General features: G+C 49.4%; 1 protein-coding gene across 5 annotated transcripts in view; it reads right to left on the reverse strand.

Moving 5' to 3' along the window:
- The window catches only part of drosha (drosha ribonuclease III), an 80,403-nt gene that overhangs the window by 45,955 nt on the left and 8,311 nt on the right, over positions 1 to 26,137 (reverse strand). For all 5 annotated transcript variants that reach the window (XM_053858695.1, XM_053858696.1, XM_053858692.1 and 2 more), the window contains 8 exons: positions 24,225 to 24,296; positions 23,907 to 23,988; positions 22,735 to 22,809; positions 20,480 to 20,649; positions 19,091 to 19,215; positions 11,533 to 11,632; positions 4,787 to 4,894; positions 2,021 to 2,128 (listed from right to left, as the gene is read on the reverse strand). In XM_053858695.1, the coding sequence (XP_053714670.1) occupies positions 2,021 to 2,128; positions 4,787 to 4,894; positions 11,533 to 11,632; positions 19,091 to 19,215; positions 20,480 to 20,649; positions 22,735 to 22,809; positions 23,907 to 23,988; positions 24,225 to 24,296 (840 nt within the window). The remainder of the gene's footprint in view (positions 1 to 2,020; positions 2,129 to 4,786; positions 4,895 to 11,532; positions 11,633 to 19,090; positions 19,216 to 20,479; positions 20,650 to 22,734; positions 22,810 to 23,906; positions 23,989 to 24,224; positions 24,297 to 26,137) is intronic.

Genomic DNA, 26,137 nt, shown 5'->3' on the forward strand with positions numbered 1-26,137 from the left:
AGTTGTTTAATTAAAACTTACATTTTCTAAAGGAAAACTTTATACTCCCCAAAGAGGCGAACATCGGAGCTGAAGGTAAAAAAGGAGCCGGAGGGAAGCAACGACAGCAGAGACCGCTGAGCTCGCAAAGATCGCTCAAACTCGGCGAGGGGACAGGCAGAGGGAGGAGCGGCGGGATCTGACAAGCCTTTATCAATCATACATTAGAACGTTAATCTCCACTCCCATGAAAACAAAAAACCCTACTTCTGCCCCCCTCCGGCTTCGCCTTCCACTGAGCTTGTCTCCTTTCAGCCAACTTCAAATCAATTTCAAGCTCCGATGAGAAATCTGTGTAAAACAGAAGAGAGAGGTTTCAATATTTATAGTCACTCAGGAGGCCGCGCTTTTGTAGCAGCGGCACACGACAGGCGGCTAAAGACGCCGTCCGCCGTGCTGCAGGGAGAAAACAAAAATAATCGACGACAGTAGCAGAAACTGTCAGCGCCGCGTTGACAGTCGCAGGAAACAAACGCAGCAAGAACAACAAGCTTCAGCATGTGAGTGACGTGTGCTGGAGGTGGGCCCCACGACGCCAACGCCCTGGAACCACGGACAAGCTTGTCATTTCATCCAGAGATTATTAAAATGACCAGAGTTCCAGATCTTCACTCAGACCAGGAACTGTGAGTTTCATTTTGTTCTTTCGTTAACCATTTTCTGCACCTTTGTTCTGAACAATAAACAAGCTTGTTCGTTCTGAAATCATGACAGTCTTTGGTCAAATCATTTCCATCTTACACTTGACTCTACACCAATGTTCTGTTGTAGTTGGACACCAATTGTTAAACATAATTTTATCTGATGAATGAATCGGATGAACTCTGAGTCCTTGTGAGCACAAATGGAAATGTTGCTTTAGTTTCATGGTCACTTGAATATTTATCAGGCTCTTCACAGCGGTGGCAGGAGCTGTTTGTCAACAGAAAAACCATGTGTCGATGAAACCGTCAGTGTTGGTTGTACTGGCACTAACTGGTTTGCTGCGACTGGAAAAGGTGTGCTTTGTTGGCTGGAGGCGCAGCGCTCCACCGGGTCAAACTCTCGTGACAGTGTGAGCAAATGAGGCAACAAAGATTCCCATCAACTCTCCTCGTCGGGATGTGAGGCGTTGGCGCTTATAATTAACCATGAAAAGATCATTCATCCATCACGTCGAGTCGGGCACTTGGAAGCCGCTTAATTGCGTTCAGACCTTGAGTTGATGTATAGAAGCAATCAGAAGAAGCAGAAATTAATAAAGTGCCACTTGAAAACGCTCCGTTCCTTAATGAATCAAGCCGCGGCGTGAAAAGCAAACAGGAAGCTGCTGCTCTGCTCCAACCTTTTCTGAACGTGCAACACAGAGGAAGCCGATCGTGACAGATGACGGCGCAATAGTGTGGCGCCACGCGGCGTCTGTGGGGCATTTCATTGGACGGCAGCAGCGTCTCACCATAGCCACATCAGAACAGTTGGTCATACAAAATATGCTGCCACATATGAGATGATCTCTTCTTAAGTCTCACATGATGAAACAAAGAGGAAACTTCGAAACATACAAATAACACATCATGAAGGTGGGCATGAACCTGACGGTTTTCGCCCTGTTATTTGTGGGAAAATCCAGAAACCTCATAATAGCTGAAGTCTGTTGTGCGTTCCGACTGGACATATGAGACCAACCGTGTTTCTCCTGACGGAAACCCAGCCTCACCATCAGAGCAACTGTCCGGCTCTTCTGATCCCCAGTCACCAACCTCATCTTCTGTCTGAGCAGTGAGTGAGTCTCTCTGCCTGTGGACCCACAGTACCTTTACTAAGTGACCAGTGCCATGTACACAGAACAATACCCTGTCAGATTTGTATTTGATTCTTGTAGAGACTGCCGTCATCCGTTTGACCAACTGAACAAACCTGAGACAAGAAAATGACTGGGAGGAAAACTGAGCTCACAAGTGACCACCATCTTCGTGTCAGCGCTGCAGCGGTCAGCAGTTACCTGCAGGAGGCAGCGTTCCTTGAAGACGTAGCCGATGAGCTGGTCCAGGTGCTTCAGACACTGGTGGTAACGGATGTGATGGGTCAGAACCGGCAGCATCATGGCGTGCTGGTGAGGACAAACACAAGAAGGCTTGTTTGAGGTGATGGAGGGAGGGGAAGCGGGGGAGACATGGGGGAGAAATCAATCAAGCAGTCATTATTTATTAAGTGGAGCTCAGCGTCAGATGAAACCATCAGAAACCCAATTGCTGCTCCGTGAGGGGGAATGGCAGCAGCGGGGAACTCACATTTGGACCGGACCGGCAGATCGAAGCCCATTTGGACACGTTGACACACTTACACAGAGACCAACACTGAGGGCCCCACTGACCCTGGCTTTGGAGGAGAGAGAGGAGGTGAGAGGGTGAGTTGAGCTTCGGTAAGCTGCACACTCAAGTGAGCCAGGGGACGACGGAGCAGGCTCCAACATCAGCCAGAGGTGGACCCATCAACACTCCCACATGGGTTTCATGACTGTTGTTGTCAAAGGAGTCACATGGGCCTGTTGCTTATTGATCAGGGCTCGCCTGAACCCTGATAGATGGGGGGGGCCAAGAACCCGGTGAGACCGGCACCATCTCACAGGAGACGACCTTGAGGGACTCAGTCCTGGCTCCTGACGTCAGGGTGGCCCAGAAAGCAGCGCGCGGTCGGGGTGACGGCGCCGATGGAGTAAATCATTAGCAGACTGGTATCAAGCCCAGGCAGCAGCGGCGTGTGTGCGCACATTAACCCAGTGTCAGCTCACCAGAGGAGAAGAACGTGCACATTTTAATTAGTGCCAGAGGCTGGGGAGGGGGGGAACACACAAGACCGGGGGCCCGCCACACAGGCCCCGGGGCCGTCACACTGTTGTCACATTGCCAGTCCCTGTTAAACAGCCAATTAACAAAGTCGGGACCTCGGCCTCGTGGTGGCTCCTGACCCGCTCAGCTGACGGACTGTGAACACGCCGGAACACGACGGCACTTGTTAAGAGCTGATACTCGGATAATTAGCAGGTGAAACATAGAATTCACCATCGGGGCCGATGCTTGGACGGAGTCCAGGCGACGCTCATGGAACCTGGAGCCAAGCAGCGATGTGAGCAGCCGATACTGTGAGAGCTGCAGTGCAGAGCAGAAACATCCTGACCTCCAACAACCTGCAGTCAGGGAATACCATCAGGTCCCAACTACGGAGAGGACGAAGGAGAGCTGTCTTCAGTCCTGAAGTGAAGGAAGGGCTGAGCCAGAAGACAGAGCTCTGTACTGACCGCTGGGTTTCTCCTCTCACCTGTAGTGACCCAAAGAACAATTGCCCGGACACTCGCCAACGACCTGGAGGACAGAGGCCAGTGGAGGTGGCTCATCTCGTCTGGACGTCTCCTGGACTCACGCGTCAGACATGTTCTCAGGAACAGCCAAAAGCTTCGGGTAAAAATGTATGTCAGAGAGCTCAGAGAAAGTATGAGCGCCCATCACAGTGCACACCGGACAGACCAACAGATCAGCACTGGACACCGAACTCTGAAGTTCAAGAGGGAGACAGATTCTTTTCCCATCTTGCACTCAGAGAGAGCTCAAACAAGTTCCAGATGTGGAAAAACCAGCTCTGGTCCGTCAGATGTCGGCAGCTGAAATTATTCATGAACCAATTAGCAGCGACGCTTCGGTCAGAGGAAGTTTAATTGGGGTCCTGGACTGGACCTGTCCCTGTATCAGACATTGTTGACAGAAACCTCTCTCAGAGACGGAATGTGAAGCAGACGTGTCACAACAGAACCGGCCCGCTCTGGTCCAGTGGCCCTGGAAGCCATGAGTGGCTCAGGACCTAATGAAGGGGATCAAGAGTCGGGGACCCACCCCCTGCTGTGGCTTTTGGCACACGGCTGATGCAATTTGTGCTCAGCGCCGAGTAGTCTGAGCAGCCAAGTGAGTCCGGCTGACTTCCTGTCGCCGCTCTGATCAGACTCCTCTGAGTCTCACTCACACAGAAAGAGCTGCTTGCTTCATTTGTCAAAACCTCCTGCTTCTTCTTGTCCACTGTCCCCATCATCAGCATTATCATCATCATCATCGTCGTCTCGTCACGCAGGTTTGAGGGCAACATTAGACTCCATGCTGGATCTCATGGTCCTGATAAGGAGAAGGCCTTTGACAGCATCCACATCATGCCGATCTGGCAGCAGGAAAAGTGACGGCCTTCTGAGAGGAGGTCAGCTGCACCTTCTAAAGTGCTGAAGTCAAAGGTCAGGTCTTCCAAACTAGAGCCAGGAGTAACATCATGACTCAACGTTAAGAGATCACTTCTTGGACCTCCAAGTAAAAGCAGTTGACCCAGTGAGGTCCCTGCCGAGGTCGGTCCCTGCTGACTGGCCTCTTCTTCACATCACACCTGTGTGTGCTACAGTAGCGTGATGACGCTACTGCCACCTACTGTCTGAATGGGCTCACTAGTTTAACACAAATAATATCAATAAATATACGCAGGGTAATAATATTGAGGAAAGAAATCAGCATGTGGATGGAGAGGCTTGGTTGAGGTCTGACCTCCGGAGAGGCTCATGATGCACTGTGGCAACACACTTTACTATTGTGTGTCTGATAACAAGACGGAGGTCTAGATCATGTTGTCCACCGTCACACATGGCTGTCACACGGTGTGTTGTCATTTGCCATCACTAGTGAGCAGCTAATAAAGCTTGAGGTGCAGAGCACCTCGGCCCAGGGGCCCACGTGGTTACCTGACAGACGTCGGAGCGGATGCCGGTCTTCCAGAATCCCTGACTGCTGAGCTCCACTGTCACCTCGCGGCGCATCGTGTTCTTCTGGCGGATCTTCTGAAGTGCCTCCTGCCAAAACACCAGGCAGGTCAGTCAATTACTGAGGGTCTACAGCAGAGCACCCCCAGCCCGCCCCCCGCCACTGCGCCTCACGCAATAGTGTGAAAGCAGCTCGCGCTCGGAACAAGTGTTAGCGCTCCCGTCACCCACCGCAGCCTGCAGCAGCCCACCAGCACAAATCATTACAGAAATCGTTACAGGTGAGGCGACACACCAGACCTGTCCAGCCTCCGGGCCCCCGGGACACACACGGGTCCTTTGACTGCCCGTCCCCAGAGTCACATTACCAGCAGTTAGACAGGTCTGTGATCTTCACAGTGGAGAGGAATCAAGCGTCCGCTCATGAGCATTCATCCACTCGTCTATAGCAAACAGGGAGCGTGAGAGTTGATCACAAGTCAGTCATCCATCCAAACTTCAACCCTCCGAGTACGGCAGCGTCCACAAGTCAGTTGATAGTCGTCTCAAAAGCCCGGGAAGACCAACCAAGACACTTGTAGTCTGCTTTTGTTTCTTCTATGAAACTCAAGATTCTTTATCCTCCTGTCCATTTTTAACAAGCATCAACCCAAATACCTGAAACAAACCCCCCCAACCCCCAAATTTTCTAGTCGTCATTTTGCTTCCAACGGCCTGTGATGAGCACACGCTGTGTTCCAGGGATGAAAGACCTGTGACAGAAAACAAGTGGACCGGGCCTACGACCACCACCCGTGCACCGGGTCTGGGCACGAAGAGCCTCATCCTGAAGTGACTAAGGGGAGTTGTTGATGCTTGAATGGGAGCAAACGGCAAGAATTTTGGGAGCCAGCGGAGGAACCAAGAACAACAAACGCATGAATAAATAATGTCGTCCCACTTTGAACCGCGCATCAAAGTGAACACGCTCGCTCCCGAGCCGCAAGTGTGTGCGGCCACGCCACAGAGTCAACGAGAGCAAGCAGGGTTTGGTCGGACGAGGAGGTGAGTCACTGTGTGGTCTGTGTCTCAGTCCAACCTAACAGAACACGCACTCCCCACATTTTCTTCACTTGACAATAGGTTTAATTTATGATGGTGGTGGTGGGCATGGGTCCTTCATTAGTTATCATTTTTGTAAGTCATTTGGCAGGCAAAGGCTTTCTATTCAAATTCTTACTTTCAAAATTCAAGGGTGGAGCACTTCAGCCACACCTGTGTTTTTGGTGCATTGTTTGCTTACAGACATCAGATCTGCTTTTCATAATGGAGACAGAAATCTTTCTTGTTCCATTTTCTTCATGATAAACGAGATTCTGTGACGGTAAATGTTTCGTTTGTGAGTGCCGAGAGTCAGCCAACACAACAAGCTAGTGGGTGCAAGCAGCTGGCATGAGAAAGAGGCCCAGTCGACCAGAAGAGACTCAGAGTAGAACCTCTGCTCCTCTGTGAGAAGACAGTTTTTTAAGCAGGTTGTGTAAGTGGGACGAGGCCCTGGGCACACCAGGGACACACAGGCAGGTGATGCCTCATGTTGACCACGGCTCCACCAAATGAGGCTGCTGCCCCAGCCACCAAACCTCGGACAGATGGACATTTGAGTCATCTGGGAAGAAATAGCTTGATTTAGTGGTCAGTTTTGGAGGCCGAACCTTGAATGGTTAGACCCGGTGAACGCTGAGTGGCAGTTAGAAGTCACCCACAACAAAAATATTCTGTTCAATTCAAAACGTCTGACACGAGCAGATGAACATCTGCAGTCCGGACAGAACACGTTTTGGAATGGGAAAGAAAGCTGTTGCGGCGCTGAGCTCAGATGTGAAGAAACCGCACCTGAATGTTTTCCTGAAGGACAACACTGAAGGCTTCGTGGGCACCTGCTTCAGCTGCGACTGAAAACATTCTTTGGACGTCAAATCAACGTCAAGACGTGTCAAAACACTGAAAACACAGTGCATTTATTTATAGTGAGAGAAGAAAGAGCGACTGAGATGTTGTTTTTAATGGGCGCAGACAGCCGTCGAGACCCTCCACTCGAGTCGTGTCAGAGTAAAGACTCGCTAAAAGGAGATGAAATATCAAAACGCTCCAGAAGTGTCAAAGACGATGACGAGCGTGAGTGTCGCACAACACATCTGGGAGTCATCGCTGCAGCTGCTGGTCCTCCTACCCAACAGACTGACAAGGAGGTTGGCTGACAGCGCTCACCAGCGTTTCAACAGTTTGAGTTGATGGACCCAAAACACATTTTGGACGAATCACAAAAATATTTTTGTATAAACGTCATTTTAAGACAACTTTGAATATTGAATGTGAATAAGCTAAGACTCTTTTGGTTTGGTGGGCACCAGTTTTCTTGCACTGGTTCTGAACCAACGCCTTCACCCCTAACTTGTAGGAATCACTGCCAGGGTGAGGACCAGGACCACGGATCTCAGTGGGAAGAGTGCAATGTTCTATTTGGGCTGGAGCTATGATGAGCTTCTCCACAGTTCAAGGGAGATCTTGGTCGCGGGTGGGAGGAAAGATGGATCAGAGCAATGTCTTCCACCACGCAGACTGCGGTGAAGGAAGAGCTGAGCCAGAAGACAAAGCTTTCCACTGACCAGTGCATTCCTGCTCTCAGCAGTAGTCACCAGCTTTGGAGCAACCCAAAGGAACACTTTCTCTGTCAGGACTCTCTCAGCTCCATCACCCAGGGGAGACTCAGAGGAGAACCTTTGCTCCTCCATGAGATGACGGTTGACTCCTGGATTGTACTGTTGTGACCTAGGAGGAGGCCCTGGGGAAGACCCAAGACAGTCTCAAGAGAGGAGATGGTGTCAGCCACGAAACCAATGAGGTGAACTCACAGGTCGAAGACTATGCTCACACTTCTTCCAGATATGGTTCACAACAAGAGCCCATCCAGTGGGAAGTGTCCTGAGGAGAAAGCGAGCATGAAGATACAGTAAAGTGACGTGTGTATAAACACAGGTGTTGGCGGGTTCCAGTGTCCCTGTGAGTCATCCAGCAGGACTCCATGGGAAGACAAAGCAAGTCAAAAGAATCCTTATCTCCCACACTTATCGTCTGTAATGGGCGACGTCGTCTCCAAACACTGATGCAACATGGCTGAGATGGTGGAGCGCTTTTTCAAAACAGGGCCGCTATCTTTCCTTCTAGTTGCTTTGTTTCCATAAGAAGCTCAAATTTAAGTTCTGCTCTCTGCGACGCTCCTTTGTGGGCCGTTATCAGTCTAAATAAGCAACAATGGGAAGATTTAAAGGTCTTTTAAGCGGCTTTCTCGGCTGTTTGGAATATGAAACACTGTACTTTATCTCACTGTGATGTAACAACCCCAATTTAAATACACATTCAGGCATGCGGCAGGAATCTGGCCAGGAAGGCAGTCGTGAGACTCTATCGGCTCAGCATATGTGGATTTGGGGATTTTCTTGGATTCTTCTCGGCACAGTTGGCCGAGCTCGGAGGAGCTGGATGATCAGACACTAACTCGGCAGATTTCCCTTTTGGTTGCAGGTCTGAGCACCACACAAGAAGATGGTTCTTTTAAAGATCCAGCCGGTCGAGGATTAGAGGGTGCTCATTATGATTAATGCGCTCACAAAATATCCTTTTACCAACTCTATCTGCACACAGTGGAGGAGTTCAGGAAGACCTTATCCGTCTCCTTGCTCATCAGAGATGGACAGAGATGAAGGAGGTGAAGAAGAGAGAGAAGCAGGGAGGAGACAACTGTAACATCAGAGCTTCACAGGACTGTCGTGGTCGCTGCTGTGCTGTACGTTCAGAGACTCAGGAGTCAGAGTCAGCACAGTCAGTGATGAAGATACTGAGAGGAGAAGTTTAGAGACAAAGTTGAGGAAGAGACATGGTTTAGACACGTAGAGTGGGGAGACAGAGTTGGACTAAGATTGTTTGAGAGGACCACCAATGAAGTCCGTGGAGGACGACAAAAGGTGGAGGTCACAACCCAGATAAGTAATGAAGAAAGAGGAGAAGACAACAGAGAGGAAGAAGATGAGGAGGAGGAGTAGGTGATAGAGATGAAGAAGATAATGAATATCCAGACAAAGAACAACATTGAATAAGAGAAGTAGACAATGAAGAACAGGAAGAAGCCAAAGAGGTAGCCCAAGATGAAGACGAAAATGGAGGACAAAGAACACAAGACGGTGAAGGAGAAGAATATGACGAAAGCAACAAAGATGAAGACAAGGATCATCAACACAGAAAAGGAAGAAGACGAAAGATGGAGAACAAGATGAAGAAGACAAACAAGAAGAAGAGAACAAAGACAAACAGGAAAAAGGTGATGAGGACATGAAGAAAACGATGATGACCATGATGTTGGAGATGATACATAAGGCAAAGACAAAGAAAATAGATTATCAGTTCAAAAAAGAAGAAGACGACGGTGGTGATGATGATGAAGAGGAGAACAAGGGCATAAAGGGTTTGAACAAGCGGCTCATGGGTTTCTGAACAATCTAACGTGTTTTCAATGAATTTAATCAGGTTACAAAAGACCATTTCATATCCACTCCGCTCCACTGGCATTAGATTGCTCACAAGCAGCAGGAAGTGGACTAGCATGGTACGCTCTTGTAGCTCGACTTTCTTCTGGAGTGCAACAGCTCAGCGTTTAAGGAAGCGTGACAGATTAGAAGCAGCTCGACGACTCCAACTCAACCAAGCCGGAGACTCATGAAGCCAGGAGCTGAACGTCTCTGACAGGACGAGCCTTAATGGTGGAAGTGCCTCTTCGAGGTGAAGACATTTAGTCTCCCACTGAGGACCATTTACACAGGGAGCTGCAGCGCTCCCTCAGGCATTAAATAAGTAGCGACGCCTCGCTGTCACATCAGCGGAGAAGGCCTGACATGCCGAACGCCGGCGCTGGACGGAGCTGCTGTGTGAGCGGGTCGGTGTTTGGGTTCACTAATTGCTCCGGTGCAGGTTGACAGTAGGATTGTCAGGCCCTGTTAGCCCCTATCGTGGAGGAGCGCTACCTGAGAAACAAGCTAATTGAGCCAGACTTCTTGCTCATAATTGCTGTGGAGTGAATGAAACAGAGCAGAGGCAGAGAAGCATGTCTGCAGAGAGGAAGCGCCACTGCGGGGAAGTTACTGCAGCGTCTCCGGCAGGAACACGCGCTCCGACCGAGTCCGCCGCTCCACGAAGCCCCAGAGACACGTGGTGGTCATTACTCCGCTGCATCCTGCGTCCCCAGAGAGGTGTTGACCTTCATGTTCAACTCGTCAGGCAGCTCCAGCCATTTATTAAGAGCTGTTAATTCGTCTTAGTTTAGCGAGCGGAGATGGTGAGTCTACAGAGGCAAAGTGCAAAGCAATTACAGCTATACAGAAATAGCTGACATGATAAAGTTAACCAACGTCACAGTGCTGGATCACAAGACTCCCCAGGAGGAGCTTCAGTGGATGCTAGCTCCCCACTGTCTAACAGGAGACCTTCTCACCAGCTTCTGATGACCTTTGACCTAATCACCACGACCAAAGCGTCCCCTTGCAGTAATGACTCAACATCATAGTAACACAAATCAAGTGTTCTTCTGTGGTGGTCAACAGTTTATCTGATCTTCAGCAGACAATGGCGAATGGTGAATGGTGAAGCGCTGTGATTCCAGTGTAGCTGGGCTGCTGATTCTCTACATGATAATCGCCACCTTCTTGTGAGTTCCAGGTTGTTCTGGCTGCACCTGCTCACCGGGTCTTCTGGCCAGGACTTTAAGATGGTTGAGCCAGAGTTGGCCAAACTGTTCCAGAAAGGGCCGCAGCTGTGGTTGCTGGTTTCTGTTCCAACCCATCAAATGAAACCAATCAAGTGTCAGCTGAAACAGGCTTCAGACTCCCATTGGTGAAGCTGTCTGTGCTGGATCAGGTGGAACAAATACCTGCACCACCGGGCTCTTTGAGGACCGGTTTGCCCACCTGCCCCTGCTCTAGATGAAGGGATCTATTGGTGCTAGGCCATCTCCATAATAAACACCACCCGGTTTATCATTTGAACATGAGCCGGCGTGAGTTCTGAAGCCACTCATTTTCATTTATTTTATTTTAAATTTCACGCGATGGCATGTATTATGGTGGAAACACCAAAACAAGCATAAAACAAAACACGAATCCGGCAGGTGGACATGATCAGGGCTGTTTTGGGAGCATTTTTAGAGGGAAAAATCTAGAAAGACACACTAAAATAACTGATGTGGACACATCGCAAACACAAGCTAAGCATCCCGGCCAGACATATGAAGAGACGGACCGGGTGAAGACAGCTGCATGTTGGAGGAGCTATTTACTTCTCTTGACTGAAAGACAGCCGTTATCGCTGGTCCAAGTCTTGTGTTGCTTTAACAGACTTCTGCAGTCGATGAAAGGCTATAATTCTGACTCTTTGATCTGCCATGCTGACTCCTCTCCAACTTCAGTCCCGCCCCCAGCAGACTGGCCAGCTTTTTCAACGCGACTCGAGAGGCAGGCGGAAGCCAGGTGGGAGCAAGTATCACAACAGGTGTCGCTAAGATGTGATGCAAAGTTACAGGTAAATGACTCGAGGCAGCAGAAAACTTTTGTTGGATGAAAACATTCTCCAGATTGACTCCTCATGACACAAACGTACTGTTCCGCACTGCAGCAAGGCCAAGAAAGGAGAAGAACTTCACTCACCTCTCTCTGCGTCAGCTTCTGCTTGTCGATCTGCTTGACCTTCGGGCTGTTGGCCAACAGGTGGCGCAGCTTAACGTAGCTCTTCCACAGCTTCTGGTACCTGGCGGGGAGCAGATGAGGAGACATCAGTGTGACAGGAGTCCATCTTCCCTCTCCTGCCCGGCAACAACGCATCAATATTTCATGTACAGCTGCCGCAATATTGGACATATTATTTAGCGGTTGCCTGCGGCTGCTCTGGCATTAGCCGCTCGTGTCTCGAGGGCAGCGGACGCCAAGGTTTGAGCTACAGGACGAGCATCACGTTTCAACTTGGTTCTAATTGCAGCCGAGAAAGACGGGTTTCACTGGTACAAGGTTCAAGAGCTATCTCCGACTGCTCATTCGCACGTCCCACAAAAGCTCATTGTCTTTGGACTCATTTCCATGTGAAAGAAGACGAGGAGTTATCGGCAAGGTGACATGTAGCCGCCATGCCATCCCAAGCCCCCCGCCCCCTCCCTTTTTCAATCAGGCCTCCAGATTGATGCACTGAGGGCCGAGTGTGACCGTTCTGCTCCCATTCAGAAGACTTTCTCCTCATTTAGCCGGAGTTATTCAATTATGATTGGCACTGGTGGAGGCTGGCGAGGTTTGGGGGGTCAGATCGACAGAGAGAAAGTGAGCGCGGAGGGGGTGGGGGGAGGGCGAATTATAGAGCTTTAATAGCAGAGACTTCATTAGTGACTGAGACGAGGGAATGAGACGGCTTTACGCCACGATTATCACCGCGGCGGCACGTCGGCATTGAAATGTCACAGGCAGAGAGAAGGGGACATAAGCCTGCCAAGCCTGGGGGAGTCCCCAAAAGCCTGAGCGCCCTCAACATGGCTGAGCTTGGACATTAGCATACTCTCTTGTCTGAAGACTTTTCAAATACGAGCTTTTAAACAAGGTATTTTTCACTTCGAGAATGAACTATTATGGTGAATATTATGGACAATTATTCCAGAAGACCAAGTTTCTTTACGGAACTGACACATCATTTCATCCTTTCAGTAGCTCCTGTTGCCATTTGCAGTGCTGACTTCGCCTCACAACAGAATTGTGTCGCACAAACTTGTGTCACAGACTTTCCAACTTGATCACGCCAGACTGAGAAGCTCCCACGTGTTTCCACCATGGCGTCACAGTTGAGGCTAGGAGACCACACATTCTCCAGACGTAACCTGCACCCGCGGGAGGAAGTCACATTCATGCTTTTCCGCAGCATCACACTTGGCTAGTTGGAACTCAAACTGACGAGCCACAACATGGTGTGTGGAAATATCACATCACACCCATTCAGTGAGAACAAGACATCAGCCTGACACATGGAGCAGTGCAAAAACAGACAGAGTTTACAGTGTAATGTGATTAAAAGCAGACACACTATAGTCATAATGGTGGTCGTAATGGCAGCGATAAGGCGACTGCCCATGGACGCACTTAATTAGGTCCTTCTTCTCCCAAAGAGCCATGAGAAATAAAGAGACAAAAGCTCAGGTTCAGGAGGTTAAGAAAACCTCAGAGCACCATGAGAGAGTGACCTTCTGAAAACCAACAAACGCTTGTCCCCAGACACATCCCTGGGAAAAGCAGTGATCTGTGATGGGTTGCCAAAGTGAAACAAACATGGCCGAGGCAGTGACGAGAGCGCTCCACTAGCAGCCAGACGACACTGAGCTTTCATCTCTGGATGGGCTCGAAAACACCAGGAGTCAAACGACAACGCACCGCAGGTGAACATCATCTCGGCGTGTCTCTGCTGCAGAGCTAGTGCGCAGTAGTACTCCACCGCATGCTAACTGCCGTACGTGTATGGTGTGTTTTTCTCTAAAATGATTCTGGAAACAAAAGCTGCGAGTCCACATGATGAGATGAGAACATGAGTGTGCGCCCCCGCAGCAGTGGGAAGTTAATGGTAGGGTAGGAGACCAGTGGACAGTTTCAAAACTACTAAAGCCACGCCCACAGAGCCGGGAGGTGTTGATGCGTTACCTTTTCCTTCTGTTGCAGTGAGACAGTGCAGAGAGGGCAGGGGCAAATGGCTGGACTCATATATCACCATTCAATGACTGGAACGGGCTGGTTCAAGGGACTGCACAAGGTTTTCACATCATGTTTGTTCAATGCATTGATAGTCGTCAAGTGTGAAGGGGGATTTGAACAAAGTAACAAATGATCCATCATTTATACGTCAAGATTGACCCAGACCCAGAAAAGGAAAGGGGGACAACCAATAGGTTTAATGGACAGGTGGCAGGTGTCACGATGGAGGGCCTCCTGTGACAACAGTCTTTCCCCCTGTTGTCATGGCGGCGCATATGCGACTTCATGAAGGACCTATGACTGTCATGCTGCGAGTGATGTCGAGGCTGAGTGCGATGAATAGACTTGTGTTCCGGTAAAGACCATTGCGAGGATGCTGGAGGTTACTCCAGGACACCTTTCACAGCTCAAGGTAAAATAAACAGTTTTTGTATTTTTCTTCACTGATCGACCGTTATTGACAGCTACAACTGTTCACCTGAGAATGTGTTCTGAGCTCTGAACCTTGAACGAACAACAAACAACTCCGATCAAAAGCCTGGAGGTTTTTCTGACCACAGACACGAGCCTGGGAAGCTAATACAGCTTCATGCAAATCATGGATCTCTGGAGCTGCAGCCCTGACAGCAGCTCACGCAGCAAACACGCCATATCATTATTGTTTCCCTTCCAGTCGATGCAGTTTCTGTCCAAACCGACACTCCGGCATGTCGGAGGACCCTCCAGCCAAAAACCAACAAGCAAGTCATGTTGGTTTCAGTACCACTTAAGTAGCAGGGGCACAGGGCTGAAAATGAAAACTGCAATTCTCAAGTTATTCTTGGTTTGACCAACACAAGCACGGTGTGTTGGGAGCACACACCCGTCCTCACCTTCAGATGGCTAGTGAGAACTGAGACTGTTCTATCTACTGTTCTAGCCCTATCCCATGTCCTCTGACGCGCTGACAGAAAGTCCTCCACATTCTTCACTAGAAGCTCCTGTGCACCCAGAAAATGTAGGTGTGACCAAACGTTGAGTGCGCAACATAAATAAATGGAATACTGACCAGGACTCAACCAGTGTCTGAACTTGACCTTGTGATCTGGGCTAGAACGGGACAGTTTGGCAGCCAGCAAATATAGTTTTCCACTCACCATGGCAGATGAACACTGCATCCGGGTTACTATGATCATAAAGGTCCACATCACAGGTGGGAAAAATGCGGACCGCGGGCCAAATGCAGCCCTTGGCCAGTACTGACACGCCCCTCACAAGGGCAGAACAAAATGGCAAAAAAACTAACAAATATAACTTCAACATCACACCAGTACTTTGCTCCACTTTTTCATACATTTGCAAGAAGACGCAATATTCAACTCTGGAGTCAGAGTAAAACTATAAAACGGACAATGTTGTTGTCTCAGCCATTTTTTGTTGTGTGCATTGTTTGTTTTTTTTTTTGCTTATTTTAGGAGTATTTCTTGTCCCCTAAAATACATCAGAATTGAAAGTAGATTTTGAAATGTATGAGACACAGACAATCTTTAAATAGAATGTAGTTTAAATTAAATAAAACACAACAAACAAACATCCTCTGCGCATTTTAAAAGTGTAATTTCATAATCACACATGATGTCATCACTTGATTTTTATTTTCAATTTTTTGACAGCCCCTCTCAACGGTTACAATACGTCTGTCCCCTCTCGAGAACCCTAGACATGGACTCCTCTCTTGCTAAACATCCTCACTCACCTCTGGAGCACGTTCTCTCTCCACTCATGTAGCAAGAGCCCATGATGACCAAAACTTTCCATCTGTCTTGGCCACTTTGGTGGGTGGAACACTGAGCAGCAGATTAATCAGCGGCGTCATTCGCTGGACAATTCCAAACATCAATATCTGACCGCAGCACTGAATTCCCGCCACACAAATGCAAACCAACAAACAAGGATATCAAGGAATCCATGAAGTCGATAGTGGCCAGCTTCCTTCCCTCTGACTAATGTCCCATCTCCCCTGTCGCTGTGTTTTAGCGGCGTCCACTGAGCACTTTCATCCAGCCCCGCTGCCATGTCAAACTCCTCAAAGCAGCAAGACAATGACAAATTTATGGGCGGACTGGGACATCATTAGCTGATACAGAAATAAGTAGTAAGAAGCCAGTGGAAAGGATTTGCTTCCCGTGCTAATGATGCGTGTAGCGAGGGCAGGAGCTGGTGCTGATTGTGGCGGCGGGCGAAGCCACAGAGAGCGAGGCTCGGACGCAGCCGCAGCATACATTAACTGCAGAGACTGAGGGAGCTGTGTTGTTTTCTTCCTGCTGGATGTGCTCACGCTCGCCACTCCAGCTCCTCCATCACCACGACTGAGTCAAGAATGACGACACGTCAGAGGTGAGAGGAGGTGGAGAGCTGGATGAGGGGATCAGGTGTGACGGGGAAATTGAGACGGCCAAAAAAACAGAAAAGAAGATGACAGAAAGAGAAATTGAAGTGGAAAGGTGGAAAAATACATTAACTACTGGAGGTGAAGTGAGACTTTCACCAAGGTCCGTGTATAAAGATGTGTACTCTGCAGCCACAAAGAAACTCTCATCTTCCTTAGCCTGGGCGAGGACGTCTCTAAGTTCCATGAAATAAAGATGAGTAGCTTTAGCGCAGTCGGGCAGACAGACTCACGGAACGGTGATATTTTGGGGGTGGCTTTGAGCCTAAGAGGCTCCATTATATTAATATGAGTGCTGGCAGGCCCTGGACATGCAGGCTCACTGCAGAAATACAAAAATTCAATGACCTTCCAACCGTGGACTTGTTTGAAGGGAGGGCTGGGCCTCGGTGGAGTTCTGATCCTTCCAGGGTTGTCTGGATGACATTTCTGGACTGAGTGCTCTGAAGACTGTATCAGTGCTGTTTGGGTTCCAAAAGGTCTTTCAGAGCTAATGGGACGATCTCTGGTATCAGGGAGTAGAACTGGAGTACCCCACAGATAATAAATAATCAAAACGTAACTATCTTATTCATATTTTTTGTTACACCATTGGTAACTATAGTGAGTATTTGACAGGAATATCATTTATCATCCATTGTTTATCGTGATTTCAGAAGTGTGTACTGAACCAATGGAAAACCTTGCTAAAAGGTTGGTGACCCATGGTATAAACCGTATATAGTGCACATACCTGGGGCGTTTAGTTGTCCACATTTTCTGCCGTTACTGTTTGGGTTTTTAACTGTCACTTCTTCAGCAGAGTTGTGTCAAGCATCAAGTGATGTGGTGCATATCAGCATCGACGATTCAACCACCACAGACTTCTTCTTGGAGAGTCAGAGCGTTCCACAGCAGGCGCCAGAGGTGTCAATTCTTTTTTTCACTCTGAATGTCAACAAGAATTTTCTCTGGGGGCTCAAGAGAGTAGCGCGGCGAGAATTGAAGAAGCAAACCGTGTTGTCCCTGAGAGTCAGAAGGTGTCAACAACAGCTTTGCCAAGAAAAAAAAACGAGTCCCACCATGACTTCAGTGGAGAGGTCTGTAATCTAGACCTGCACAAGCACCATCAGCACTTCTTTGGAAGTCCATCATGGGCCATATCCCTACCACAGATAGTTTGTAAAAGGTCTTGATTTCAATGACACAGAGTTGCATCAGGTCGTGCCTCCACTCAGACGCGTTAAGAGGCGCTACAGATGTTATACATTTCCCAACTCTTGCAGAGCCTTGACTTGGGCAGCTCTCACAGCACTAACCGTGCAGGAGCGCTGCAGAAGTTATGGTCATTGTTAATGCACTTCAGACCACAAATTAGCGAGCTGGCACATCTTTTGGCGCACGTACTGCATATTTGGGTCAATAAAGAAAACTTTTGCTAACCACTGACAGCACGTCTGATTAGCAGGAAAAAGCGACTTTGAGTTTTTTGCTGAAGCCCAGAAGTCGCAGCCCATTGAGGACTGCTTTCACTCAGACTGCTTTATTGAATTTGACGCAGCTGCCTAATCGCGGAGTACAAGAAGCCAAGCGGACATGTCCCCTGGCATTGGCAGGACACTCTTCACTTCCCGACACACACACACACGCTGGATGTTCATGCCAAGATTCAGTACCGTGCAGAGTGACCTCGAGGCCCACGCTTGACCCCAGTGCATCCAGATCTGCTGGGAAGTTTCAGCAGTGCATTGTTTGGCCAGAAGATTCAGCGAACAGCAACCACCCTCCTGTCTCCAGTCCAGATCAGATCAGCTCCGAACCCCACTGAGACGGCGGCTCTGTTGTTCTCCAACACTAGTGTTGTTAATTATGCAGCAGCACAACACTGTAGTCCTCACTGTACCCCCCGCGGAGCACACGTGGCATCACAATTCACCAGAAACAAACCACGGCGGAGACGCCTGACGGATGCCAGGGACCAGTGACAAGGCATGTGTAAATGTCACGCCACTCGTTTTCTCATCCCCCAATTCCCTCTCTTCCCAGCATCAGTCAATCTCCTGGGCTCTTTGAAGAGATGCGTTCAACATCCTCGACATCAAGCGATCGGACGCAGCGCAGAGGGAGAGGAAGCTCGTTTGACATACGTGAGTGTTTATATCAGGGGATGACAACAAAGTTCAGCCTCAGGCCGGATTCTTCCCAAACATCAGATGGTGCGCCACAAAAATGACTCAAAGCTAATTTGCCGTATTTGATCAACATTAGAAGCTCAAATTGAAACATTTACTTATTCAGACTTCAAATACAAACACTCCGCTCCACGAAGCTGCAGCAACCCAGGAGGTCGCAACAGGATCACAATATTAGCAAAACAAAAGAGGCCAAAACATTGGAAGCTGCTGTCTACAGACCTCCAGTGAGCATTAACAAGCCAGAAAACATGAGCTTAACTGTGTGCATCACAACAACAACCAGACCGCGCCTCACCTGACACTCAAGCTTTTCACACTGATCAGATATGCGACAGCTTCTCCTAAAGCTTTGCAGGAGTCATTGCGTCTCCAAGAGCAGAGTCATATTCAAGTCCACTGTGAGAGCTGTCAGATATGTGCGGCAAAGAGTTTCACAGCAAATGAGTTCCAAGGACTCTACAGCACAGCCATGGATTTCACTGCAAGTGAAGCCCCAAGTCGTGGTCCAAGGCTTCAGTCTCTGAGTTCAGTTAAGGCCTCATTGAGAGTTCATAAGGAGGATGAACAGCAGTGCACTGGCAGAACAGCTTCACAGGGAACTCAAACTTGGACGAATGTATATATAAAAATACACGCTCTCTATATAATATGCATCTCTGAATCATGGTTGTGTCGTGTTTTGGCTTCCAGACATTCAATGGCTCTTCACTGTTTTTGACTCCTGGAGAGACGCCAGATGTTCATACGTCTGTTTGAGGAGCAGGACTTGAGTCGTCTCAGTGCTGCTCAACTGCTCTGATCATGTCTGTTGTAGACAAGTTTGCCCACCAGAACATACCAAGGTACAGATGGAAGCGTGTGCGAGTGTGTGTGCGAGGGGCCTTACTGGGGGTCTCCGGCGTAGCTGAGCTGAGCGGGCCGAATTCCAAAGTGGACGATGATGGGGAAGGTGATGACTTCTGGATTGAACTGCTCCCGGTCCAGTTGGTCGATCCTCACCGAGCTGGGTTTCTATGGAAACACAAGCAGCAGATCAGGCTCACGCGGCTGCTAAGACCGAACAGGACAATACATTATTCACCGCGGTGAGTTTGTCATGGCGTGCGATGATGTCGGGCGGCAAACTTCTGCTTGCAGGGAGGAGACTGACAAACGACGCGGCCTACTCCCAAATCACAGTTGGCCTGTCGGGCATTTGGGGAGATCAGAGGAAGAGGCTGCAGCAGAAGGCGTGACGATCTGTGCGACAGATGGCCACGGGCTCCGGCTCACCTTGACATTAGCCACCGCGCTGGCTCCTCACCGTCAGCGTGCAGGCTGTGACGAGGAGGCCGGCCCAATTCTGACTTCATGAAAGCTCGCAGGTACACACTCGGTGACTGCTCAGACCGTCCCGACGCTGCGGCAGCTAAATAACCATGTGCCACGTTTGATTGACAGCCGGCTGTTTCATCATCACGTGCTCGTGACCTTGCTGCACAACACCACAGTGCATTTTTACAAATGTGACAAACTGCAAGGATCATTGTATTTTCATGGTATGCGTGCGTGCGTGCGTGCGTGCGTGCGTGCGTGCGTGCGTGCGTGCGTGCGTGCGTGCGTGCGTGCGTGCGTGCGTGCGTGCGTGCGTGCGTGCGTGCGTGCGTAGCACTAGTTTGTGTTGATGTGCAAGAGAATCCAGCACATTTGCAAAAATGTCAGATGAGAGGTTCACAGATGAGACTTTTGTTCTGGAGAGTTGGAGCTGCAGCATCTGAGTTCACAAGTTAAACCCAGTCAACAGTATGAGAGACTCAGGTCTGCTCAACAATCCCAGATATGTTGCCTGCACACAACACTCACGTTGTACTCACAGTGGAGTGTCACGAATGAGAGAACCACTCTGAAGCCAGTCCTATATTAGTGGGACCTAACGGGACCTTTTTTGTTTCAATGTTGTACAAGGACACCCGCTGACGGATTACAGCGTGTTGGATTTTCAATGTTGGATTTGTCCTGAAGTGTGTGACTCATGGGTTAACATACATGTAGAGCGCTCTAGTACTGCAATAATGGATACACCTGCATACACAATGTGTTAAGTGTGTAACGCAACCAACTCCCGGGTTCCAGGAGGAGCTGACGACGCTTCTCTCGCAGCAACAACACTCCAACACACAGACCAGAAGAGTCCGGGTGACAGTGAGGGCCAGAGGGGATGTTGGGAGAGGGAGTGGCGAGACGACCTCGGAGTAGCAGCAGATGTGTTGTTGCCACAGAGACGAGGCGGCCTTACCAAGCCGGGGTTGGTGACGATCATGCCCTTGCACTCCTCGGCGTACTTCTGCCACTCTAGCTCCTCCCATTGCAGCATGTCGGCAATCTCCTCAGCGGGAACCAATGGTTTGTTGCTGCGCAGCAGGTAGAGCAGCACCTGATGCATCGACAGGACCTCCTTCCCTCCGTCTGCAGACAGACGGACAGAACAACGAACCTGAGGGTGACTCATCAGAACAACTTGGAGCAAGCAAGAGAACGTCACAGAGAATGTTTGAGGGTGCGCGTGTGTCTGTGTATCAGTACTGCGCCAGTCTGAACATGTGCGAGTATGTTAGTTTTAATTAGAAATATGTGAGCATACGCTTGCAATTTTTTATATTCAATATCTTGAAAGTGACTCTGTGTGTGTGTGTGTGTGTGCTTTGTTCATCCTACAATTCTTGACAAAACACTATTCTTGAGAGGAACGTATGACATTGTGGGGGCATTTGTCTGGTCCCCACAAGGTTAAACCACAAACGTGTGTGTGAGCATGCGTGCGCTAGCATGTGTACCAGGGGATCCATGGGTGTGTATTTTTAAATTTGAATAATCAACTATTCAAATACTTTGAAAAGACACAGGTATAGTGTGTGTGACAAGGTTCAGATGGTTAAAACCTCAGTAAAAGTACTTTATTATCATCATTGGGTCTCTGTTTGGTTCAGAGTCCTGGTTACGGTAATGATTATAGTATATTAGTGGGAGAGGCTAGGGGAAGGCGATGAGAGGCCCTCACAAAGAAAGAGATACAGACGTGTGTTGCAGGCGAGGTGTCGGCGGAGGTCAGAAAGCACCTAAACCCACTAAGCATCTGACCTCCTCCTGGGTAACTGGATGGCTGAAGACAAGCATGCAGATAAACAGGAAGACGCAAAAAAACAGTATTGAAGTCAAAATCGGCCGGCTCATAGGTTGCCTAGCAACCGAGCAGACCAACACACTCCCTGTCTTGGACAGTTGCTACAGTAAACATATAAAGAGTGAGCCGGACCGCGGCTGCTTGCTCGTCGATCCACTTCTGCGAGTGAGGAACATGGGACACACGACGACAAAACAAAAACGAGCGTGCACACACACTGGAAAATCACCCAGGACTTGATTCTGGGAGCCGGAGTGTGTCACAAAAGCTTCTTTCTCTGCTCGCCGTCCTCCTGAATCAAGGCCGTGCAGTGAGCACATCTTTGTTTCGGCACCAACGCCTCCTCACCTCACACTAAAACGTCCTTGTGTGTTATCACACCGCTCAGAAAGCAAAGCCTGATTACACGACCAGGGAAAGTTGGAGAGAAAGACGGCGGATTAAACCGTGTCAGATCCGACCCCTTTATTTGACACCCCGCGCAGCACTGATTGACTCCCAGTTAGAAGCCAAGTGCTGGTGACGGATCAGAACACACACACAGCTACACACAAGTGCAACTTTCTGACAGCGCTCGGATGAGAAACACCAGGACGGATTCGGCAAAAAAAGGCTGATAAAGTGTTTGCATCAGACTAAATTGGAGAACAAGAGCCGATATTGCTGCTCCTGTGCGGCAGCAGGAGGCTGCTGGTGAGCGCAGCACTGCGGTGCGGTGGTGGAGCAGCAGCGCCACCATGTGGCACCGGACTCAACTGCACACCTTCCTCGAAAGAAAGATGAAGCTAACCTTTTCTACTGGAGTTAAAAAGATGTTTTACTGTGTAGCACCTCTGACATCAGAGACATGAGAAATGAAGATTCTGCCTAAGGGGATTAGAACCCACAACCTCAGAGGCTTCACGCAGCAGGCCCTGAACTGCCAGATGAATAGAGATATTTTCATTATGCAACTGGATGATATTAGGAGTCGACATCTTTACGAATGCAGCAGTGCATTTCTTATGTCGTGATCGTGACGGGAAACAGCGGGAGAAGGCGGGGTCACATGTGAAGCAATTCAAAAGAGTTTGATGGTGTGTGGCACATGTGGCGGAGGTTCGCAGGAGAAATGGCACCGGCTGTAGTGGAAGACCTGCTGAACTAAGCCAAGTGTGCCGTCGTGAGGGACTGTTGAGAGGATGTTATTTCCTCCCGCAGCCCCTCTGTTACAGTGGCGTGTCTCTGTATCTTTGGTGAGCTGATAGAATAAGTGTCATTGACGAGAGCTGACACTGACGACTCTCAGGCTCCTGACAGTGAGCTGGACGTCTACAGGTTGAAGCGAGGATGTCAACAGCCCGAAACACAGGTCGGAGAGGACGGCTCACCTGGTAGGAAGCGAACAAATCGTGGCATGAAGTGGAACTGATTACACTCCGACGCCTCGTCTTCATGCTCCGGACCTGAAACACACCAAGATTCATCACACATTAATGCAAGCTGTGGCGTTCTGCTGCACCCGTCTGCATGGATGCATGTCAGGTGACTTGGTGTCGTGCACTGTTTGGGCAGCGCTAACAGGTTTGATGGAGCGAGAGGAATAAAGTTGTGCGATGAGAGTGTCGCGGCTGCCGGATCACATGAGCGGTCAGGTCGAGCTGCAGAGCTTCTTAATATTTCCACGTTATTGCAATTTCTCTGGAGGTCCCGGGAGAACGGAGCCGGGTCAGAGGTGCTTCTGCATGAATATAACACAGCGGCACACTAACGGAGAGCAGAGGTCCATCCTGTGGCTCCAAGAGCTCGCTGGAGGAGTGAGCGAGAGAGCCAAGGAGAGAGAGAGAGAGAGAGAGAGAGAGAGAGCGAGCGAGAGAGAAGAAGGGAGGGAGGGAGAAAGAAAGAGAGGGAGAGTGGGAGTGGGAGAGGAGGGAGGGAGAGTGAGCGAGGGGAGAGAGGGAGACAAAGGTGGGAAGATAGAGAGAGGGAGAGGGAGAGGGAGAGAGAGAGAAGGAAGGAGAGTCAGAGAGCAAGGGAGAAGAAGAGAGTGAGCGTGCGTGAGAGCGTGCGTGAGAGCGTGCGTGAGAGAGAGCGTGCGTGTTCACCCGACTCGTGTCGCCTGTGATGAAGTGAAACAGCTGATGCGCTCACTAATATTCTCCCAGACGGGGTCACAAAAGGAAACAGAGGCTGAACTCATTTTCATCCATCAGCCACAGCATTACGACTGCCTGTTGAATATAATGAATCGGACTCTCCCAGACCAAAAGGTGCGTTACATCACGACTCCCGGAGCCTTCCCTGCACCACACCAGCACCAAAAAATCTTAAATCAATTCACTTCACAAACGAGAGGGAGGAGAGGTGTGGGGGCACAGAGGAAGACGTGGGGCATGCTGCCCTGCTTCCCGTACCCACCGTGCATGAGTTTGTGTGCTTGTGTATCCAAGTCCCTGCACCTATGCGTTTGTCTACCAGTGCAGCTTGGGGCGTGTCTCTGCCTCCTGTGGTGACAGGATGTTGTGGACACTGCAGACCCTCCACAGAGAGCATCTGGACTCACCTCGGAGGTTCCAGTCGTAGAGTTCCAGGATGTCCCGGAACAGGTAAGAGGAGAAGAGCTCCAGACCTCTGACACAGAAGTGCTGAGCACAAGAACAGAGGAGTCAGAAAACAGCGGCGGCAGCATCTTCAAGCAGATAAGTCAATCTTTATCACTTAATCCACATTATCGACATGATCGCCTCGCACAGGTTTTAAAAGACTCCGTTTCATCTTCGACAAGGATTAGCGTCGAGGAAAGCTGCAGCGCGCCGTGTCGCCGCCTTGCAGCGGTGCAGATTGAAACAAAAGAGCAGAGCGGCTGTGAAGCGGTACTGACCTCTGGTGTCATCTCCTCTATGAAGTGGATGGTGTAATCTATGTTGAAGCGGATCACGCGGCACAAAGGAATCTGTGAAGGATGAGACAGAGGACGAGGAGAATTCAGACTCAAGTTCACCCGGGAACACCGTCGCGGTGAAATCGGATTCAGTGAGTGAGTCTAGGACGAAGTGAAGGAAACAACACTCAGCAAAACGTTGCTTTTTTTTCGGGTGTCCTCACAGCTGGCGACTTTTCTGTGGCTGGCATTCATCCAGTTGGATACTCAGCAACTCAAAGTCTTCACTTTAACTCTGGCTGTTGTCTGGTTCTCTAGTGACAGTCAACTTGGAAGGCTCGGTCGTGCTGCGTAACACCAAGCACAGAGCTAATTCTTTCCAAAAAGTTGCTAACGGCTAGCATCAGCCAGTGTTGCCGTTAACCATAAACCGAAACCAATGAGGGACAGAGCACTGTGCCCAAACTGAAGTCTATGTGTCATACACACACATCGTAATTTTTCCAAAACAAATCAGGAACAGAAATGCTTTCACTGGTACAAAGCAGTAGTTTGTTCTGCATCGAATTGGTGTCGGGTTTGGTGGTCTGGACTACAAAACTGGCATCAGAAACAAGAAGAACTCCACCCAGAATCATGGTGACCATAGATTTAACTGGACAAACTTGTGATGAGTTTACGCAGCAGCATTACTGCTGAGGTTCCCATGAGCTCGGCATTAGAGAAATGAACTGATAAGCCATCTCTTCTGTGAATAATCTCCACAGAAACACCTTCTTTGTTGTTGGAGCGAGATTAACCTGAGAGCGGAAATTACTGCAGCCACACAGCGGCGGCTAACTAGCAGGGGGGTAATATCCCCGCGCTAAAAAGCTTTCTTATCCCCACGCTGCCACAAACCATTTGCACCCACGTTTAACAAGGGCTACCCAAATTATCCCGTTTAAATCACAGCTAATCCTCGGGGCTCTTTTCAAACAGGCTGCATATTGACCTGCTGGTTTATTATTCAAAGGTGCAGTCAAAAGACGCACACGAGTACGCAGAGCGTGCGCACACACACACCCTCACACTCACTCACACTCACACTCTCACACACACACAGACACACACACCAAAATGCAAAGGTGCTAAAACACTCCTGGACATCAGCACAGGCAGAATCTTATCGATCAGTCCACAACAAAGGAGTGAAAGAATCTGGCTTTTAAGTGAAGACCCTTGACAATGTGGGATGACTTGTGCTGAGGAACAACAAAGAGGTTCAGGTTGGAGAACATTTGACTGAGATGAGATCCACGTAGAAGGGACAGATCATATCGTGACCTCGCTTCCATGTACTCGCAGTGCAGCTCAATGTCAAGACACTTTGGAGCTTGAACCACGTAGCATGTGATGAGCATCATCTTGACCAACAACACTACAATTTGAGGTCCAGATCAATATTTTGACCCTGGTTTAGAGGTAGACTATCCAAGAGCCAAGATACCCATTGAAACCCGCGCTGTTCCTCTTTCTGTCGTGACCCTTGCAGCTGTAGCTGTACTGTGGTGCTGAGTCATTCATCAAGGCACACATTGCTGTCTGAACCCTCAGCTGGTGTGATGAACCGCTCTGCCACACATCACAGATGGATGAAGCCATGTCTGTATCCAGGTGTGCATGACCAAGCAGCATGTGACCAAGCACCTGAAGAGGTTTTGAATCCTGGCCCACCCTTCGAGGGGTGTCTCATTACCAATCACGTCAGGACTCAGGTGTGGGGGTACAGTTCAAACACCTCAACATACATGCGGTACCATGACCCCCGAGTGTGAGGGTGTGTGTAAATGGATCAAGGCGTGTCGTGGGGAGGCAGTGCGACGACCAGTTTCATCCCCAATGATTAGATGGCAGTGGGGGAAATTCAACAA

This window comes from Synchiropus splendidus, chromosome 3 (genome assembly GCF_027744825.2).
Source record: "Synchiropus splendidus isolate RoL2022-P1 chromosome 3, RoL_Sspl_1.0, whole genome shotgun sequence".
Lineage (NCBI taxonomy): Eukaryota > Metazoa > Chordata > Actinopteri > Syngnathiformes > Callionymidae > Synchiropus > Synchiropus splendidus.